The sequence below is a fragment of the Xenopus laevis genome, chromosome 4S (assembly GCF_017654675.1).
Source record: "Xenopus laevis strain J_2021 chromosome 4S, Xenopus_laevis_v10.1, whole genome shotgun sequence".
Taxonomy (NCBI): Eukaryota; Metazoa; Chordata; class Amphibia; order Anura; family Pipidae; genus Xenopus; species Xenopus laevis.
Genome location: NC_054378.1, coordinates 7660786 through 7672708, shown reverse-complemented (window position 1 = coordinate 7672708; position 11923 = coordinate 7660786). Strand labels below are relative to the sequence as shown.

Below are 11923 nucleotides of genomic sequence, written 5' to 3'. Positions count from 1 at the left end.
ATTCACTAAAATAAGGGTCTAGTTAGTCATTTTTCAGGATAAACACTACAAGGCCACCAGTCTGTCCAATATATAAACCCAATTAATATGGAGTCTTTGCTGCTAAAACAGCTTCTGCTTTTTCTGGGAAGACTTTCTACTAGATGTTGGAACGTTGTTGGTGGAATTTTCTTCTAATACAGAAGAGTTTGGATGTTTCATTTCATCCAACAGGTGTTCAGTTGGACGGAGGTCAGGGCTCTATACAGGCCAGGTTCTTTAACATCCTTTTCAGCAAACCCATTCTGTATGAATATTACTCTACTGAAACAGGAAAGGGCCTTCCCAGGCTGCTGCCCCAAAATACACAACATAATCTAAACTCGAATTCGAGATTTATCATACCTTGACCCAGGGAACAACTCGAATTCGATAGTATGCCACCTAAAACCTGCCACGTTCATGTAGAAGTCAATGGCAGAGGTCCAATGACCCATTTGAAGATGTTAATAGCCTTCCTGACATTCAAGTTTTTTCCGGAGAACAAAAAACTATTTCAGTTTAGTCAAGTTCGATTCGTTTTCGGTCGGTACTATTCGTTCTAGTTCGTTCATGTCTTTTCTTAAATAAGATACTATTTGAGTTTATTCGAGGTAAAAAAAAAAACTCTTTAACTTGACCTTTGATAAATTTGCCCCTTAGAAACAATACGATTGTGTTTTCTGTGTTTTGGCAGTGGGACAAATATGTGGTTGATTGGTGCACTAATAAGCCATATAATTTATCAAATACTAGGAGAAATAAAACCTAAATGAGAATGAGTTAACATCCATCACAACGAATATATATATTTATTCCAGGGAAATATATACAAGGGGATCAGCGCCCGTGGCAACAGAAATTAGGAACCAACATAGCGTAATACGTTCACTCAAAAAGAGGGGTATTGCCAAGTGCTTTAACTGACTTATTTCAGAAGTGCTCCCCCTTCTCTATTCACCATCTAGCTCGAGAAAATAAATACTCTAGGGGTACAGGTAAAAAATAAGGTTTGTTCTCCAGTGCAGCAATAGATTGCGTGTTTCAAATCTGGAACACCTCCACCATTTAGGTAAATTGCCTACTTACAAACCACTCTTGTGGAATAGCGTGTCTATGGAGTCCTCTTATGCGATCCTTATCAGACCTCGCACTCCCTGCAAACTCCAGAGCAGGGATGGAAACCGGCAATAGTGTGATACCGTTTTATTTAAAATGACTTTTTTTTAAAAACAACAATAAATGCACTCACATTTCTTTCCCTTAATGTAATCGCATCCAGTCCAATTTTTGTGGCTATAGAGTCCCAGAGGATAGTGTTGCCGGCCGGATTCAGACCTCCTCGTGGTGCTTGTAATGGACCGATGTGCGTTCACCTAACGCGTTTCGCTGTTACACACAGCTTCATCAGAGGTAACTAATTGCAAACTTAAAGCAATCAATTTGTAACATCCATCACAGTTTGGATGTATTTTTCGAGCTGATGGTTCCTTTTTATAGCCTCTCTCTCCAACAAGGGCTCCTAAACAGGGCTGGAAGATCCAGGGGTGCTTGGAATATGGAATATCTAAAGAGGTCAGTTCCAATAAAGAGTACACCAATCACTATTACAAAAGTACACTTCCTGCTATAATCAAAATAACAGTATTAACAGAAAAAGTTGGACAAAACTGATGTAGATAAACATGTTCTGTTAACTATACACATACAGGGCAAGAATGCTCAACCCAGTCAATGGGGAACATCAACATTGGTAGTAGTGGTCTAATAAGTCTGTGGCACTTGTCTGAACAAAATTAACATTGGGCTGACTTTTGATCATGGATCCCTTAGGGGAGTTTTCGAAACACTACACTAAAGCTGGCCATAGATGTTGAGATTTTTAAAAGATCAGATCCTCATCGTGAGACCACGATCTTCTCAGAACGATTGTACGAATTTACCATCAACTAAAAAGACCAATTTGCCAGGAAAACAAAGGGGAGCTGCCTACTTGGCCCTGCAAACATAGATAGATTGCACTGGGGCCGACAAAGATTTTTTGACCTGGCCGATCAATTTCCTGACAGATGTCGGCCGAAAAATCGTATAATGTACGATCGTTCGAATCCCACTAACCGCACGATAATTTCGAAGGATTGGTCGGGCTTCCCTAAAATCGGTCGTTAGGCAAGAAGAATCGTCGCGTCTATGGGGAGCTTAAAGTCTATGGTTCAGCCATCTGGGAGGTTTGTGTATAAAGTATATAAAGCTCTCACGTTTAACCCCCAAAGAAAGTGTTAAACAAATGTAAAGCATAGCCAATTAATACATAGCTAGCTTAAAAAAAATAAAAAAAGTTGCAGCCATGATTGAAAGTAACAGTTTTTTTTAAAAACGATACCATTTTATTACAGCCACAAGAGAATTTCCTTTAGGAAATTATTTAAAGCCTGTAGACAAAACATCAACAAAAAAAAGCATTCTTTTAATGGTATTTCTTATGGTGTTACCTAGTTACATAGTGTTGTATCTCCTCAGGTCATATGTATACTTCATAAATAAATATAAATATTCAGTCTTTGTTGACCGACCATGAGAAAGGACATGTGTGAAGGAGGCGGCTACATGTGAATCACTCAACGTATACAAGATGCCTTTATTATTGGAACACCATTAGTGCACTGATCCATTCAATTAATAGCACCAACTTCTAATCGCTTTTGTGGGGAAAAAGCTATATGTCATTATCTTAAGCTAATTTAGCAAGGATCAAGACAAGAAATGTAGTTAGATCTTGACTAAATACGTTTCCCCCAGCGACTGTTTGAAAGGAAAGTTCTTTCTCTCTACATGTCTCAAGACTTCTTGAAAAAATTATTTTAAAGGGTTTTTTTTCATGGTCGAAATAAAAATGAAATACCCGAGATGAATTGAGAGAAAGTTTCACTGATTTTTATAAATCTATCCCTACAAAGAAGAATACTGATGGTCATTGAAACCATAAATCCATCTTCACATACCATACCATATGCCAATAACTGGCTACATGCAAAGGGCCCAAGGAGACAATCTCCACAGAACAGCCCAAAAAGAAAATAACCACTCCCCATCAAGACCTATGTACATATAAAGATAGATAGATAGATAGAACCCCCCATTCTTCAACAGATACTGGTGACCCAGTAACCAACAACTGAGCCATCCTAGAACATAATGGGTAACAATAGCACATCAGAAAGAATCCCAAGGCACACAGGATAATTGCAAGCAAGCTGCCTTGCATGTTTATTGCGAAATGCAACGTTTCGGGGCCACGCCCTTTCTCAAGCATTGAGAAAGGGGCGTGACCCCGAAACGTTGCACTTGTATTGCATGTACAAATCTATGTCATCTACCAAAACTTACAAACTTATATTCCCTGTTGTTTCTACTGAGTGAACAAAACAAGAGACAAATGTAATTTTAGATACAAATGTTTATTACTTGTATTGTTACAAGTTAAAAGAAATAAAGTTTACCTTTAAAAAAAAAAAAAAAAAGATATTGACCTTATAAAAAATGTCCTCATTACAAAGCAGATATTTCTGTTTCAAGATAAATAAATGATTAAAAATACAAATGGAAAATAGACATAAGCAAGCTAAAAGGACCATAATGAATTCATGCAGCAAGGAATAACAATTAAAAAAAAAAATTATATATATATATATATATATATATATATATATATATATATATATATATATATATATATATATATATATATATATATATATATATATATATATATACACATACATACATATACACACACACACACATACATACATACATACATACATACACACACACACACACACACATTCCATGCAATTTCATATTTAGATAATTTAACTAAGGAATGAAAATTCCAAAAACTTTTTAATATTTAAAAAAAAAACACAATACTGTATTTTGCTATTAATTCCCCCTTTAATATTAAATAAATCTTTATCATTTTCAACACCTCTCAAAAAGGGTCTTATCTTTGTGAGAAATATGAATACCAGGCAGTTTCACTCTTCTCTGAGAGTTTATGTTCCCAATTAAAGTGTTTATTATTGTCTTCTTCTCTATTGTAAAACAATAAAGAGAACACCTAGTTCAGAGAAAACAAAAATGGCCTCTGGATTATCCAGCAGAGTATAAATAAGAAAAGGTGCCCTGAAATCAAGTCATGCAATATGCCATCTAGTTGCAGTTGCTGCACGGCTCAGGAGCGGACAGGGAGGACATGTGGTCAAACCAGTGGGACGTGCAGTGATCATTGAAGAACATATAATGGCCCCTCTTTGGCATGATCTCATTCAGTTGGGCTATCCGAGTCACCAAAAATAAGAAAGTCTGTCTGTGATGCCTGGGATTAGTACCCCCACCCCTTTGGGCTCACAGTGTCATGCAGCCACTCGCCTTGTTTGATTGTGAAGTGATTCTTGAAGTCCACTTACTTTCTTGAGAACCAACTATGGAAAGCACATATGAATGGATGGGGAATAAATTAAGAGGAGACTCAAGGCATAGATACTTGTCTCCTTTTCATGAGTAGACTGAAGATGTTAATCATGCTTTCCGTACTTCACAAAGCCCTAGCAACATACCTTTTTATTGTCTGCATTACCCAGAACTGTACAACTTTGTTGTCCAGGTGATAATCACCTTGCCAACCACTTCTTAAAATAAAAGTAAAAATATAAGACCAGCATGTGCCATTAGCCACACTCCTCCAAGCACAAACAGACACTGAAACCAACCGTTCATCCAATGCAAATGTATCATTTTAAAAAAACAAGCAAGCCTGGGGTAATGAGGCTGGTATCACCCTCTTACCTGCAGTTCCAGGTGGTGCCTTGGGCTTGCAGCTGAATTAAAAAAAAAAAGTGCACAATGGTGGGGTGTAATATTAGTAACTGTGTTTACATTGGAAAACACCTGTCCACACATTATAACTGCTTGGTATTCAAGACAGCAGGCAAAGTATGAATGAATTAATATTTTCCGTGTTCAACTATTTGATGAACCCTCTACTTAAAAAGAATTTTAAAAGGAATTGCTTATAAAAGACAGCACTTGCCCATCTAATATCTGCAATACTTTAATGCCCCTCCCCCTACAGTGCAAACAGTTTTAAAGGATTGAAGAGCTACACAATCTTGCATCTGGTTTTGCACAGAAAACAAACCTTGTTTAAACGGGCGCCTATAATACAAGTTCGTCAAAGTTCAAGTTGATGTTGGTTATAGAAAGATGCAAAATCTCTTGTAGCGTGCGGTTTGAAATACTGTTTCTGTAGTTTGACTTTAGGCGATCTAATTCCGAAAAAGCCTTCTCACATATGTAGGTACTGCCAAACATAGAAGTCATTCTGAGTGCCAAATCCCTAAGGTTACGGTATTTTTCCTTAGGAAGAAGTCTGAAAAAGGAGACCCCGACTTCTTTCCTTGTAGCAAAGTACAGGTCTGCTTGTAGGTTACATAATTCCATGTGATACTCCATCTTTTCACTTATTATATCTGTTGTAAGTGGATTATTATACAATTTGAAGCTAGAATTGATTTTGCTGAAATCCTGGAATCTTAGGTTGAAATTTTCAATCAGGACTTCTATTTTTTCCACAAATTTGCCAAAGTCTAAAAAAATATTGCATTCTTCATACTCCCTGTACAGTTCGTTGCAAGACTCAAAGTACGACAAGTCGTTGCTTATCAAGTTGAGTTTCAACAGCATGAGTTTGTTGCTAAATACTGAAATGTGCGTGTACAGCTGTGTGACAAGTTGGTCCTTGGCTTCAACGTTTTTCTTTAGAGAATGTAAATAGTGTGTGATGTCTGTCAAGAAAGCGAGAGAACTAAGAAAGTCCTTATTACAAAAACGTTCCGTCAAGATGGGGTCATAATTTGTATCCTTCAAAAACAGATAAATCTCTTTTCGTAGGCTGAAAAATCTATATAGACATCGTCCTGCACTTGACCAACAGATTTTTCTGTACGAATGGGAGTCAACGTAAGCTGCACTGAGCTCATCCAGGAATATCTTGAACTTCTTTTTTGTTACAGAACCTTTTCTTTCTAGAATGAAATTTGAAATCTTTATGACGACCTCCATAATGTCCGACATCTTTAGTAAAGTCCCGACCAATGTCTCTTCATGCATGATGCAATGCAACACCACGCAGTCTGCACCTTCTTTTCTTAACAATGCCGAAAGACCAAGATTTTTTGAAGTCATTGATTTGGAACCATTAGTCGTAACACTTGTACATTTATCGAATCCCCCACATTCCAACACAGCACTTTTCACCTCATTCAGAAGTTCTTCTTCCTTTGCAGTTCTGGGTAACGAAACACATTTTAAAATATCTTCAGAAACATTAAAGCGGTCATCGATGGCACGAATAAAAACAACCAGAAGATCCGTTCCACTGCAATCTGTGTTCTCGTCCAACGCAAGAGAGAAATAGGAACAGTTTTTTATAATCGCATGCAGTTTTCGAGTAATCTGCTGATGCATGACAGAAACACGTCGGGCAACAGTCTGGGGTTGAAGTGAAATCGAATCAAATTTTGCTGCCATGTCTTCGTTTCCAAAAACTCTGGCCATTTTAATAGCACATTCCTTAATAACCTCTACATTGTCAAATGCTTGTTTTCGTTTTACAATTTCCTCACAGATTAGAAAGGATGCCTTCAATGCAGCAGTATCAGTTGCAGTTTCTGTGCTAGTTGCAGTCTCCTGCTTGTGCGATTTACTTCTTAATTCGTTCAGTATAGCAACTCTATGGTCTCCAGTATACTGCGAATATGATTTTTCGTGCAGAGAAATATAATGTCTCTTTACATTGTATTCCTTGCAGACTGCCAACATCTGAGAACACAGTAAGCATAGTGGTTTCCCGTTGCTTTTAACAAAAAAATAATCTAACTCCCAACGTTCTTTGAATGAGCGATTTTCACTGTCCACCTTTCGATGCTTGGGTGCACTCATTTCTTCTGTATTTGGGACCATACAAGGGAAGATGGTGTAAATCTGTTGGAAAACAAATTATAGCGGAATTTTACAAACAAATGAAGTCAGCTTACAGTATGTGATTGTTATGCTGCTTGTTTGTTATACCCATCTGGACACCGTTGGTGCAACCGATGATCACATAGTTGGACTACAGAGTCTAAGTGATTACCAAGTTTTCACTTGTCTGAAACCTTGCTCCCCAATATATATCACATACACTTGAGAAAGAAAAAATTATTTTCCATGCTGAAATCATTCATTCTAGTGCTAAAGACAGTGAACTTCTGCATTAGAGTCATCATCACCAAGAATCAACCACGGGTCTTCCTCTGCCAGTCTTGGGATTTAACAAACGTTTCCCTTGATAGTAATGTCCCAAAAATAAAGCCACAGTCTGTTTCAGATACACGCATCTGGAAATTTGTAACGCATAAAAATTCTTCATAGAATCTATCCCATTTATAACCTTACAAATATTTGTAGCCAAAACACATGTGCAACGTGTCAGTTATATAGAAAGAGAAAAACAATAAGGCTATAAAATGTTTGTTTTGCACCGACAAAAAAAAAAAAGAATAGACATCTTGCCATGTGGACCTTAAAGGGATCCTGTCATCGGAAAACATGTTTTTTTTTTTTTTTTCAAAACGCATCAGTTAATAGTGCTACTCCAGCAGAATTCTGCACTGAAATCCATTTCTCAAAAGAGCAAACAGATTTTTTTATATTCAATTTTGAAATCTTACATGGGGCTAGACATTTTGTCAATTTCCCAGCTGCCCCTGCTCCTGTGCCTGCACTTTAGGAGAGAAATGCTTTCTGGCAGGCTGCTGTTTTTCCTTCTCAGTGTAACTGAATGTGTCTCAGTGGGACATGGGTTTTTACTATTGAGTGCTGTTCTTAGATCTACCAGGCAGCTGTTATCTTGTGTTAGGGAGCGGTTATCTGGTTACCTTCCCATTGTTCTTTTGTTTGGCTGCGGGGGGGGGGGAACGGAGGGGGGTGATATCACTCCAACTTGCAGTACAGCAGTAAAGAGTGATTGAAGTTTATCAGAGCACAAGTCACATGACCAGGGGCAGCTGGGAAATTGACAATATGTCTAGCCCCATGTCAGATTTCAAAATTGAATATAAAAAAATCTGTTTGCTCTTTTGAGAAATGGATTTCAGTTCAGAATTCTGCTGGAGCAGCACTATTAACTGATTCATTTTGAAAAAAAAATGTTTTTTCCCATGACAGTATCCCTTTAAAGGGGCGGTATACCCCTTTGGTTAACTTTAACGCAATGAATAGGGCTTGTGCTGAACATACTTTTTGCCTATTGTTTGAATAACAAAAAAATCCATGATCTTTGTTACTTCTTGAACTAAACAGGGCAAACGGGAAAATGTAAAATAATCCATGTTTGGGGCTTGCAAAGTAGATAATTAGATTACCAGCATAAAACCCTCACTCTTCACCCTCTGTTGTGACTGTTTTGTTAGCACCATTATGCATGTGGATAATCTGTGTCTGGTAATCTAATTATCCTCTTGGAAGAAACTTAAATTCGAAACTTCAGTTTCCCTGTTCACTGTTTAGCCCAACAAAAAATAAAAAAAAACCCCATATATATATTTTTGGAGTTTAAAACAACAGGCAAAAAGTAGGGATGCACTGAATCCACTATTTTGTATTCGGCCGAACCCCCGAATCCTTTGCGAAAGATTCGGCCGAATACTGAACCCTAATTTGCATATGCAAATTAGGGGTGGGAAAGGGAAATCATTTTTTACTTCATTGTTTTGTGACAAAAAGTCACGCTATTTCCTTCCCCGCCCCTAATTTGCATATGCTAATTAGGATTCGGATTCAATTCGGCCAGGCAGAAGGATTCAGCCGAATCCCGAACCGAATCCTGGATTCGGCGCATCCCTAGCAAAAAGTAAGTTCAGCACAAACCCTATTCATTGTACTCAATGTATAACAAGGAAGGAACACCCCTTTAGAAGCAGCATCACAAACACTGCATGTTTAAAGGGGACATCTGAAAGAGTCCGTCATCTCTAGAAAAAGAATAAAAAACAACAGACTTTCAGTAGCCATTGTCACCTACTTAATTATTGCACCATCAATACGCCTGTATGTCATCCTTTTTACTTCTGCTTCATTGTTGCACATGAACGCGCCATGCGACAATTTTTTTTGCCGCCCATAGACTTTAATGGGCGTCAGCGACTTTTTGCCGGCATCGAATTTTTGGCAAAACGAAACAGGTCAAATTCGCCCATCCCTACTCCTGACGACTTCCTTGACTACTTGGTGGTCAACTGACCAGCAGATGGCGCTGTTGTAACAAAATTCATTCTTGTTTACAGTACATAAATCCTTTAATATCTTTGCATGATCTGCAGGTCGGGACGGGTCTATAAAAGGAACCAAGAAGTCGGGCTCGGGTGGTGGGAGGGCGGATATCAGGCGTGTGTGGGTCGGGAAAAACCCGACCCGCACATCACTAGTAGGATCCTAAATACTCTGATCCCCCTATAGTTAGAATGTAAAGTCGGATCAGATAAAGTCAGATGGTGTTGTTTGTTCCTGCATCTACATCCCATAGTCTATGTATTTCAATGGGGGGGGGGGGAAGTTGGTCAGACACCATCAAATTTTATCTGTTTGGATGAAGATGCAGCGTTCCCATCTGACAGATATATCGCTTTGGATGGAAAATGTAGTTTTCACATCAGATTTTTGTATCAATCCCCATCATATTTTGTCCCATGTGACTATATCTGACTTACAGGATGCGTTTTGTCGATCCAACATCATCCTATCTCGGAGAGAGCAATAGCTTTATGGCTGCTGGGGACAGTGACTGCCATTTGTAAGCTGTTCTTAAAATACAAAAAAATGAAGAACAATTGGAAATGTCCTAAGAATAAGGCAGGCTATAATATTCTAAACTGTAATAAAAGTGAGCTGTCCCTTTAACTGTATGCTTGCTGCTGTGGCTGTACTACAGTGCATGCTGGGAAATCATCTCGAGTCTTGCCTCCCAATCTACTAGAAATAGGGATGCACAGAATCCAGGATTCGGTTTGGGTCTCTGCCAGTAGTGATGTGCGGGCCGACCCAATACCCACGCGTCAGATGGGTTTGGGCCGACCTTGTACGCTTCTTCGTGGGTTGAGCTCTTCTCCTGCTCCCCCCGCCCGACACCGTCAAATGCCGGATTCTGACTTCCGGGTTCGTCTTTTATAGATGCTGAGCCTGCTCGCCCCGCCCCATTTGTGACATCATCGGTGGGGAGGGTCTATAAAAGCAACCCGGAAGCGCAGATGTGGGCCAAGGGAGGGCAGGTTAGGTTTGGGGAAATCCCGACCCACTCATCACTATCGGCCAGGATTCAGCCTTTTTCAGCAGGAATGGGCCGAATGATTCTGCCCGGCCGAACTGAATTCTAATTTGCATATGCAAATTAGCGACAGGAAGGGAAATCACATGACTTTTTGTCACAAAACAAGTAAAAAATGTTTTACCCTTCCCATCCCTAATATGCATATGCAAATTAGGATTCTGATTCGGCTGAATCTTTTGCGAGGGATTCAGCCAAATCAAAAATAGTTGATTCGGTGCATACATAATAATAAGACAAGGACAGCCAACTCAATTCAAAACTTGTGCTTTGAGGGGTGCTGGGAGTTGTAGTTTGGCGATAGCTGGGGACTAGGGATGCTGGGAGTTGTAGTCTGGCGATAGCTGGGGACGATGGGAGTTGCAGTCTGGCGATAGCTGGGGACGAGGGATGCTGGGAGTTGTAGTCTGGCGATAGTATGGGACGAGGAATGCTGGGAGTTGTAGTTTAGCAATAGCTGGGGACGAGGGATGCTGGGAGTTGTAGTTTGGCAATAGCTGGGGACGAGGGATGAAGGGAATTGTATTCTGGCGATAGCTGGGGACGAGGGATGCAGGGAGTTGTACTCTGGCGATAGCTTGGGACGAGGGGTGCTGGGAGTTGTACTCTGGCAATAGCTTGGGACAAGGAATGCTGGGAGTTGTAGTTTAGCAATAGCTGACGAGGGATGCTGGGAGTTGTAGTTTGGCAATAGCTGGGGACGAGGGATGCTGGGAGTTGTAGTTTGGCAATAGCTGGGTACGAGGGATGCAGGGAGTTGTAATCTGGCAATAGCTGGGAACAAGGGGTGCTGGGAGTTGTACTCTGGCGATAGCTTGGGACGAGGAATGCTGGGAGTTGTAGTTTAGCAACAGCTGGGGGCAAGGGATGCTGGGAGTTGTACTTTGGCAATAGCTGGGGACGAGGGATGCAGGGAGTTGTAATCTGACGATAGCTGGGAGTTGTAGTCTGGTGATAGCTGGGGACGAGGGATGCAGGGAGTTGTAATCTGACGATAGCTGGGAGTTGTAGTTTGGCGATAGCTGGGGACAAGGGATGCTGGGAGTTGTAGTCTGGCGATGAGGGATGCTGGGAGTTTTAGTCTGGCGATAGCTGGGGACGAGGGATGCTGGGATTTGTAGTCTGGCTGGGGACACAGTGTGGCTCATGCAGGCCTATTCCATTTGGCAGCCATTCTCCCCTGACTGGAGTAGTAAGTATATAACTGTGGGGAGCTAAAGATTTTAAAAACAAAAATAAATTAATAGTTTATATAGAAAATCCCTCAGACTCCATTTATGTATGAAGACCCCTCAAACCCCACCCAATTTGAACCCCCTCTGAATCCTGTACCCCTATAAAAACAATCGTACCGGCGTAACAATGTAAGCAGCAATCCCCACAGGAAAATACCGCGGTCCAGACTCCCAGAGCGGGAAGCTTCTGAGCATGCGCTGAAACCATCGCGTCTCCGCCTAATCAACCAATAGGAGGCTAAGACCA

The 11923-nt window shown here is 40.1% G+C and overlaps 1 protein-coding gene across 3 annotated transcripts; it reads right to left on the bottom strand.

Annotated features, from left to right (window-relative positions):
• Positions 1 to 3936: 3936 nt before the first annotated feature.
• On the bottom strand, positions 3937 to 11916 carry LOC100049737 (general transcription factor II-I repeat domain-containing protein 2B). Of its 3 annotated transcripts, XM_041560888.1 has the most exons (3): positions 11794 to 11837; positions 9828 to 9915; positions 3937 to 7062 (listed from the first exon to the last, which is right to left on the bottom strand). In XM_041560888.1, the coding sequence occupies exon 3, from the start codon at positions 7039 to 7041 to the stop codon at positions 5236 to 5238; it is 1806 nt and encodes a 601-aa protein (XP_041416822.1). In that variant the 5' UTR covers positions 7042 to 7062; positions 9828 to 9915; positions 11794 to 11837; the 3' UTR covers positions 3937 to 5235. The 3 variants fall into 3 exon arrangements, with proteins under 3 accessions (XP_041416822.1, XP_018115613.1, XP_041416823.1); XM_018260124.2 differs by lacking the exon at positions 9828 to 9915 and having other exon boundaries at positions 11794 to 11916; XM_041560889.1 differs by lacking the exons at positions 9828 to 9915; positions 11794 to 11837 and adding an exon at positions 7150 to 7632.
• Between the last annotated feature and the right edge of the window lie 7 nt (positions 11917 to 11923).

Excerpts from the sequence above, each read along its gene's own strand:
- LOC100049737 (XM_018260124.2), bottom strand. The coding sequence starts at position 11,871 with ATGCTCAGAAGCTTCCCGCTCTGGGAGTCTGGACCGCGGTATTTTCCT. Across the intron at positions 7,063-11,793 it reads CTGCTTACATTGTTACGCCG|ATTTACACCATCTTCCCTTG; the intron begins GTACGATTGTTT and ends GTTTTCCAACAG.